This window comes from Triticum aestivum, chromosome 1D (genome assembly GCF_018294505.1).
Source record: "Triticum aestivum cultivar Chinese Spring chromosome 1D, IWGSC CS RefSeq v2.1, whole genome shotgun sequence".
Taxonomy (NCBI): Eukaryota; Viridiplantae; Streptophyta; class Magnoliopsida; order Poales; family Poaceae; genus Triticum; species Triticum aestivum.
This window is the reverse complement of record NC_057796.1, coordinates 141238216-141247479: the sequence shown is the minus strand read 5'-3', so window position 1 is coordinate 141247479 and position 9264 is coordinate 141238216. Positions and strand designations below refer to the sequence as shown.

The window sequence follows — 9264 nt, the reverse complement described above, 5'->3', positions numbered from 1 at the left end:
TTACATTGGGTGAGTGAATATTTAGACCATCACCATAGGTTGATTAATTCAAGCTTGGGGGGGAGGGGGAGGGGGGGCAAGGGATCGAATATTGCAGGCTCTCCGAGAGGATATCCACTCAAGTATGTGTGTTAGGAATCTTGGCTTCCCGATGATCATCACTAGTAAGATTTGCATAATTCTGGTCCTGGGTCCTGACAAAACATGAGTTATGACTTAAGTGTTTGAATATTTTAGGACAGAGGGAGTATAATATAAAAATATCATAATAGAATGGAAATTCTTATGTGAGGTGACTTTTAATGATTGTATGTTATTTCCATGGGTATGTTTTTAGGCTTACAAGAGTAGTGCTACTAGAGCAACAGGCAACTTATAGAAGGGTGCTTCCTCATAGCAATAATTAAGCCGGATGCTTCCTCATAATAAGTGCAACAATAAAGAGGCGCAATGCCCATTCTGTTTCTGCATAGCTCTTCACTATCCACTCGGTTTGTAACATCTAATAAAGTGTTTCAAAATCCAAAGGGGAACACTGAAGGCTGAAGCATATGAAAGTAACAAGTTCAGATGCCAGATGTTGGAATAACCAAATTCAAACAGGTGGGTCTTGACGTTAATGTCTAACAAAAAAGAGACCTTCGGCCTCACTTCCGTGACAGGCCAATTAAAGGCTTCCCAAACCGTGCTCCAGTTAAGGAATGAAAATATTCAAGCCAATGTTGCAGAGAAGTCATTGAAAATAAGTTTTATTACCATGTCGGGTTCACGATTAACCGATCCATGTATCGGACCCATGGCTAGATCACACATAGCTGTTGTCTCAACACATCAAACAGGTCTACAGATGCCATTAAAGTACGAAGCATAACAGTAACAGGTCAAGGTTCCGCCTGGAATCATCAGGTCAAGAGTCTTGAAAGCTGGGCGATGCCTGTCCTGTCTTCGACAGAATCAGTTCTTAGAGAGCTTTTGCAGTATGATCGAATTCGTCACACTGTTGCCTCACATGAAGTCCTCCTCTAGTTCCTGCAGGGTCTTGCTACCAGACGCAACCTGCTTGTTCGAAGTCATCTTGTCTTGGACCATCAGGCCCTTGTAACTCCTTATTTCAGCCTGCTTCTCCTTCTCGAGCCTCTCCGTCTCTTCTTTACGTTTCTGAAACCAAATAAAAGGCCATTCCATCAATTATCCGGTCAGGGCCCGATTAACAACACAGCACAGGGCAACAGTTTCGTGACAACTGGTTTTCTGTACACATGTGCTTACAGCAAACAAAAACTAAAGGAAAGTAACTTGTAATAGCCTGATACTCGAGTACTCCGTCTATAAACAAATATAAGATCGTTCAGATCACTATATAGTGATCTGAACGATCTTATATTAGTTTACAGAGGGATAGCTTACTTTGTCTCTAAGCTGCAACTTTCTTTCAGCCTTTTCAGCAGCACTCACAGCTTCTCTTTCAGCTGCAGCAGAAGACATCATCAGGCTGCAAATACTTTATACAACAAATGATCACAACTACCAAAAACACACATGACGGGATATATGGTTGATCATGCTTTCTGTTTTAAGAACTACTCCCTCTGTAAAGAAATATAAGTGTTTAGATCACTACTTTAGTGATCTAAACGCTCTTATATTTCTTTACGGGGGGAGTACGAAATAACCCAAAGCAAACTGGCAAATGTTTGTGCGGTGCTTCGACCCATTTTCAAGTTCTAATACCTAAAATTTTCGTTCTTTTCTACCCATCTAGTTGCAAGTTCCACCTTTAGAATTCACAAGAGTCTAGCCTGCACTTGCAAAAGACTTGGTCTAGCCTAAATTGCACACCAGTTCGTCATTCCACTTGGAGCATCCTCGAAAATTATAGGTGCAAAACAAACATTATACGTTAAATCAAAAACAAAAGGCATGTTAAAAAATATAACTAAAATGAGCATGAAAAATATATTCCAGAGAGTAGTCATGTACCCTTTAAGTCAGGCGTCCTCTCCACCTTTGTCTTGTTCAACCGATTGACAACCTCATTGATTCGCTTTTCTACTTGAACAGTCCGAACCTGCAAACATGCCCGTAAATTAGGGACATAGTTACTATGACTCATTCGCTTTGGTTTAAATATTTCCAATTAACAAAATAACATGAGTAAACAACAGAACCAAGTGCATTAACAGAGAGAATATCCACCAGTAGAAAAGAAAATTGCTAGTGAGCTTCTAAAGGTAATATGAGCGGTACTGATTCAGTATTACAAAATTGAACAAGAACTAATGCACTGAAATGGTATATTTCAAATAAAGTTCCATGGGAGAGGTATATAGGGCCCAATTCACACAACCTATGCAGGTTGCAATAAGAAATGGCAACAAATCAACACACTGTTTAGAGCGTAATGTGGTTCAGAGAAGGATGGAATGATCACATACGATACGAACTTCAAGAGCTAGGACTGAGGACTTGCAGAAAGAAGTCACATTTAAATACAACAACAACAACAACAACAACAAAGCCTTTAGTCCCAAACAAGTTGGTGTAGGCTAGAGGTGAAACCCATAAGATCTCGCAACCAACTCATGGCTCTGGCACATGGATAGCAAGCTTCCACGCACCCCTGTCCATAGCTAGCTCTTTGGTGATACTCCAATCCTTCAGCTCTCTCTTAACGGACTCCTCTCATGTCAAATTCGGTCTACCCCGCCCTCTCTTGACATTCTCCGCACGCTTTAGCCGTCCGCTATGCACTGGAGCTTCTGGAGGCCTGCGCTGAATATGCCCAAACCATCTCAGACGATGTTGGACAAGCTTTTCTTCAATTGGTGCTACCCCAACTCTATCTCGTATATCATCATTCCGGACTCGATCCTTCCTCGCCTTTAAATAACTAAATTTATTCTAGCGATTGCCGACAATACAGAAAAAATTCATTAATGGATAGTCAGATCTCAGATACAATGAAAACATCAATATTTATGAAAATAAACTATTCCCTGGAATGAATTTACTTAACGCCAGTTCCACCCTAAAGCACTGGAAACTCACTAGCAACTAGGATGGATTATGCAAAGGTTGTCATACAGATCAAGAAAACATAGTTTTTCAATAGGGAACCCTGACCGACGTATACTTAGGCCTGTTTGGCAGCACAGTTTTCCAAAACCATAGTAATCGAAAACCTAAGTATTCCAATGCCTAGGAAATGAATACTTCAATTTATAAAAAACACAGTTTTTCTCAGTCAGTTTATAAAAAAGAGGCCGAGGCCTCTTTATAAAAATACTGCAAAAAAAAGGGTGGTATACATGTTGATGCCAAAAAACGGGCATCAGAGTATTTGAAACCATGATTTTAAAAAAATCACAGTATATTCTCCGAAAGAACACTGAGCTGCAAAACATAGCCTTAGCGATCTTACATACTAGTCAAATTTCATGTGTTTATACAAGGCACACAAACTTCCAAATTCTAATGGGGAAAGTAAATTATGTTCTCAGTCACTTACTTATTCAAATCATCGTGTGACAAATAGAAAATTACGAGAATGGATAGATACAAAGCGTGTAGCATAAAAATAGTTAACAAGGACCTAGGGAAAATTATGACTTCTCACCAATTTAGAGTTGTGAAAGCCAACTTGACCCACATCCATGGATGGTGTCTTCTTCAGATTGTACCATGGTGTATAAACCACATCAACATTATTCACCTTATTACCTATAATGAATAAACAGGACAATTAGATGTGTGTGAGTAAAGGAAAACAAACAAAGGTAAAGCAACAAATTCATGTGAATTAACAAAGTCTCCTCAGTTAATTTATCGAACCTTGAATGGAGTTCGCTTTAACAAGCTGGGCACAATCTTCCAGCAAACCTTCGCTTATGTCATCCATTGTTTGACCTCTATTCAGTCTCACATATACATGAGCAGAGGACATCTTATCTACATGGAACCTGTGTTCAACAAAAGTTGTTCGAGGCTGAAAGCATGATAAAATGATTCTACATGACTGGAAAGAAATTTACAAGAGTATCCCATGAAAATATCGCATCTAAATAAATTTAACCTTAGCCAACAGATTGGTGGGGGGGGGGGGGGCATGGAGATTGTAATAATAGATGAAACAAGCCAACATGAATATTATATCAGCTGTGTTGCTTGGCACTTGACGTGCCCTGAACAAAAACACAGATGCAGCTGATCACATTCCATCATTTCCGAAAAAACAGCTAAAAACTAACTATGTTTGCAGTCAGGCGGTTAATATTCCAAATAGCACAGTACAAACTGAAGATTACCAATCCATGCTACAACAAAGCCTTCTAGTCCCAAACAAATTGGGGTAGGCTAGAGTTGAAACCCATAGGAATCTCGAAACCAACTCATGGTTTTGGCACATTGTTAGCTAACTTCCACGCACCCCTGTCCATGGCTTGTTCTTTGGTGATATTCCAGTCCTTCAGATATCTCTTAACGGACTCCTCCTATGTCAAGTTTGGTCTACCCTGACCTCTCTTGACATTATTAACATGCTTTAACCGTCCGCTACGCACTGGCGCTTCTGGAGGCCTGCGCTGTATATGCCCAAACCATCTCGGACAATGTTGGACAAGTTTCTTCAATTGGTGCAGCCCCAACTCTATCACGTAGATTGAGGGACAACACTCTCTCCAGGCACCACCTTACAATCTAGGCAAGCATGCCTGGCTTCTCTTCTCAAGAGGACAAAATCAATCAGGCTAGAGTGTTGACCACTACTAAAAGTCACTAGATGGGCTTCTCTCTTTTTAAAGGGGGTGTTAGCTACGATCATGTCGTAGGCTAGAACGAAGCTTAAGACATCCTCTCCTTCTTGATTCCTACTGCAATAGCCAAAGCCCCCATGCACCCTTTCAAACAATCATTATTATATATGCGAGAAATTGCTAATCTTACATTCTTACTTACCACGCTACCTATATGAAAGGTTGTGCACCTAACAGTGGAGCAGAATCTCAGAAAATGCATGAAAAAGAATTATCAAACAAAATTCCGCAAGCACTCAAGTATGCTTTGGGTTGATAGTTACAAATTTTCTTTCTCTCATGATGTGTACGGGGCAAGCATCAGAGTTAACAACACAGAAAGTAAATTATGTATGAACCTTTGCTGCTCAGTAGATTCATTAGAGTAGCTTATTAATACTGAATGTGGAGACACAAGTATATCTATTGGGTTAGAGGTGATTGCATCAGATGGGGCAGGAGCATGTCAGGCAGAGAGTAGGAGTGGCCAGCGATTATGGAACAGGAGGAGTAGAGCAGAGAAGAACCATTGCAGTGAACTGATTTTAGAGTTTAAGGGGTTCACATTGAGATGTTATTCTGCTTCAATTCGAGTGGTTTCAATTCAGTACCTATCAGCAGAGTATTAGGAACTTATGGTAAAATTTAGTAAAACCCACAGATACTTGTCAAAATTGTACTAGAATCACAACATCATATTGCAATACAAGTATGATACCATGACATAGTTTAGGTGTAACCTAGGACAAACAAAAGGACAAGATGTCCCGGATGCCAAGGAGGAGGAGTGGCCAAGTCACACTCGGCCCCGCATTGTCTGCGGGATTCATAGTCAAGGCAGGAAACCATTCCTCTCCAATGAGTTATTCGTGCATTGCCGCTCAAGTACTGTTCAAAATATCGGCCGACATATAAGTTAATCAGCCAGTTAATCCCTACTCGGAGGGTGACCGATACAAATAGGTCCATTCAACGTATCTACTGGCTGAGGCAATTAATTGGTCTGACAAGCTGCTTAATCAGGTGTCAGACCAAGTAATAGTGGAGCAAGTTCCTTGCCGATGGCAAGGTTACACCCCCCCCCCCCCCCCCGCCCCAACGAGTGCACGCACCTCCAGCAGATCAAACTTGCATCTCGTTGGTCGGAATCGTTGCCAGCTGCCACCTGCGTGCCTTGCCTCCAACCAAGGGCCTCCGATCTACACATCTATTGTCTTGGCCGCCTCCCCAAGCCGCCATGCTTTGCCTCCACTCCCCTCGAACGCCGTTGACTCTTCCTGCTCACCTACCTCACATTGAGTGTCTCACAAAGCCCCCCCCCCCTCCCTCCCCTCGAATCTGGTCGCGTTTCATCCTTTCCTCTATCCAGTGTGTTGTATGAAAGTAGGATGCTAAGTGCTGGTTTACCATTAGTTAACCCACCGATCAATGGCCGACCAATAAAATCAGTTAATCAGCTGATGCCCCGATTACTCGCTACTCTGCACTGGACCAAGCAGCTACTAGTTACCCATAACATTAACAACTAGAGATACCCCACATGTTGCAGCCAGAATTGGTTGCAATATATTGTTTTGATGAGATTTGATTGTCTGAAATTTTAATATAAGAATTAAGTTACAAATACATATGATTTAGTGCATTTGATCATTATATAGTTGTAAAATATTTATATAATATGAGTACTATTTATCATGCATGTTGAGAGAAATAAAAGCAGTGGGGTTGATGAAGTGGGACGTGTGCATGTTGAGAGAAATAGTAAAAGTAACATTTCACATGGATGTTAAGAGAAATAAAAGTAGTGGGGTTGATGAGGTGGCATGTGTGCATTTTGTGACAAACAGAAGTTGTGGGAATCAACTACTTAAGTATATAGGATGTGCTCAACCTAGATTTCCCAGGACAGACTCGGACGTTGAGTCCACGGAGGTGCCTGTGTTTGGTGGCCTGTGTGTATGAGACATGCTGAGGCAGTAAGCTCCTTTTGTTGATGACATAGGGATTAGGGAGTATGTGTCTGCATAAGATTGGCTTGAACCAGTGGGGGCTAACCTCTAACACTGACACCCCCGTGCACCGAGACAGGCCAGGGGAAACACAATGAAATATGTTTCCCTGGAGCCAGGACCATTTACATCATGCTGGACAGACCCAAGGACATAAGCAGGCATCAAAATTCCAAACAGGGTGTCTCACTGCATCCTGCCAGCCTGCTCACGCAATACATGGGCAACCAAATGACGCTAAAGCACAGTCTGTGTCTTGACCATGTCCACAGCTATAATTGTTGAGGAGGAGCAAAGGTCTAGTTGCACAAGCAGAGGCTTAAAGCAGGACCAGCAGGCTGCGGAGGAGAAATTTGGTGGCGGGGTCTTTAATTTATGGGTGAGAAGATGGGAGGATGGAATAAGAGGTGGTGAGCTCATAAGGGCTTATGGTCGGGGGTGGGAGCAAGATGACATGGATTTTTTTTTTGCTCGTATGTTAATATACTCCCTCCTTACCGGTTTATAGGGCTCATATCTGAAATCCCACCAACCAAGGTAAATGTCTATTGGCTGAGATGAATTGAGCTTATGTGAAAAGTGCCCAATTAGCATAATGGTATTAAATCTCAGCCTGTTCAACTGCCACTGCAATTAATGACATCGCCCCACGGACGCATGCGTCCCACTCCCTCTCTCATCCAGATGGCGCATGCACTGGTTAGTCTTCGTTTTCTTATCTCGTTTTAATGTCCAGTTTGCTGCATGTATGCAGCTGAGGGAAGGAAAGGAGCAACGACTTCGCTCTGTGATTAATTCTCTTTTGAAAACGGCACCAGGGAATTAAATGCAACGCAGCACTCGAAAAGACCTCAGCGCTTTAACCAAGCGACTTTCAAAACAAGCCTTATAAAACGGAAATCTGAAGATTTTGAGATGAGCCTTATAAACCGGTAAGGAGGGAGTATATTGTTATATCTTGAACCAAATTTAATTGGATCGTGAAACGAACTAACAAACTACCCTTTTATGAAGTGATGAACCGTGAACCCAATTCACGGTGAAAAAGATGGTACTATGATTCTAAGTTCCAACATATTATCCTCACCGTGATTATTGTTCATGGTGACATCAATGAAGAACACCCATTAATCCATTATACGAAACTCACTGGCACAGCATTTCACAGTTAACTAACAATAGGTTCTGACAGAAATCAAGCATATCTCCTTTGAAAAAAATCGACTACTGCTCACTCAAGCTATGCATCTGAAAGCAGCATCAAAACGGACGACAATATCCTGATCTGGTATCATCAATGAGGAAACAGCTGCTAACCATAAGCAAACTTTCGTGAACTAACAACCAACTCCCATCTAGAAAACCAACTCTACAAACCAGAGAATGTCCTTGTCCCATACTCCATGAATTCTTCATTCTTCCGTCACTATGGCATCGATTCAAGACGCACAAAGAAATACTAGTACATAATGACAGGGAAAAAAAAGGTCTGGGTAGAATGAAAGGGCGGTTACCAGATGTCCTCGGGGAAGCCGTACTTGATGAGGTCCTCGTTCTCATGCTTGTCGAGCCCCATGAAGATGGTGTAGTCACCGGCGTCGGGCCGCGCCTTGAAGTAGAACACCATCCCGAGTCGCTTTCCGGCGGCCCGCCCAGATGGATAGAAGAAGGGCGCGGGACTCCGGGGATCGGGCGGCGGCGAAATTGGGCGACTGGGGGTCGGGAACTACGGCTCAGGCCTCCGGGGGCGAGGAAGGGTTGGGGATCCTGCCGAGAGGAATCGGGTGGGGGGATTTCTAGGGTTTCCTGCGCGTGGAAACGAAGCTGAGTAGAAGATTTGGTTTTACCTTTTTGATTGAAAAGGTTATTTATTTTGTTTTGTTTGTGCTTTTGACTCCCTGTGGTGTTCGTCTGTTCTTACTTTCGCGTTTATGCACGGGGAGAAAAACGGTTTCGAGTCATAGACCCTTGGCGAGTACTCCTCTGTTTCAAAATACTTGTCATGGAACCACGACAAATATTTTGAAACGGAGGAAATACTAGGAATTACATGTAGGGCCTTTAGTTTTCTTTTTATTCTTATTAGTTTTTTTAGAATCTCTTATTCTTATTAGAGCATCTTCAACAGGCATGCTAGATTAGCCGCGCGCTGGAAAAAACGACTATTTGGCGTGCGCGGCCGTAACCGGCGCTCCAGCAGACGCGCTAAAATCCCGCGCGCGGCAAAGTTGGTTCAGCGCGTTGAGAAAACGGCATCGTGCGCTGCTTATTTGGTGCGCCCGCTCGCACGCGCTGGACATGGCAATGGGCGCGCGAATCTCACCAACCGCCAGATCTGAAACCTCCAGGCGTTGGCGCCTCCGCCCGCACCTTCCTCATTCGCTCCGGCGACCCATCGACGCTTCCCCCGCCTATCCCCGCGCGTTGCCGCTGCTTCCTCCACCTTCTCTCCTCGCCGCCGCCCC

At 43.0% G+C, this 9264-nt stretch overlaps 1 protein-coding gene across 1 annotated transcript; it reads right to left on the bottom strand.

Moving 5' to 3' along the window:
• Window positions 1-733: 733 nt before the first annotated feature.
• LOC123180773 (coiled-coil domain-containing protein 25) lies at window positions 734-8694 on the bottom strand. The gene is made up of 6 exons (XM_044592906.1): window positions 8314-8694; window positions 3832-3959; window positions 3617-3720; window positions 1981-2068; window positions 1408-1469; window positions 734-1158 (listed from the first exon to the last, which is right to left on the bottom strand). Exons 1-6 carry the CDS (start codon window positions 8424-8426, stop codon window positions 1006-1008), a joined length of 648 nt encoding a protein of 215 aa, XP_044448841.1. The 5' UTR covers window positions 8427-8694; the 3' UTR covers window positions 734-1005.
• Window positions 8695-9264: the final 570 nt, after the last annotated feature.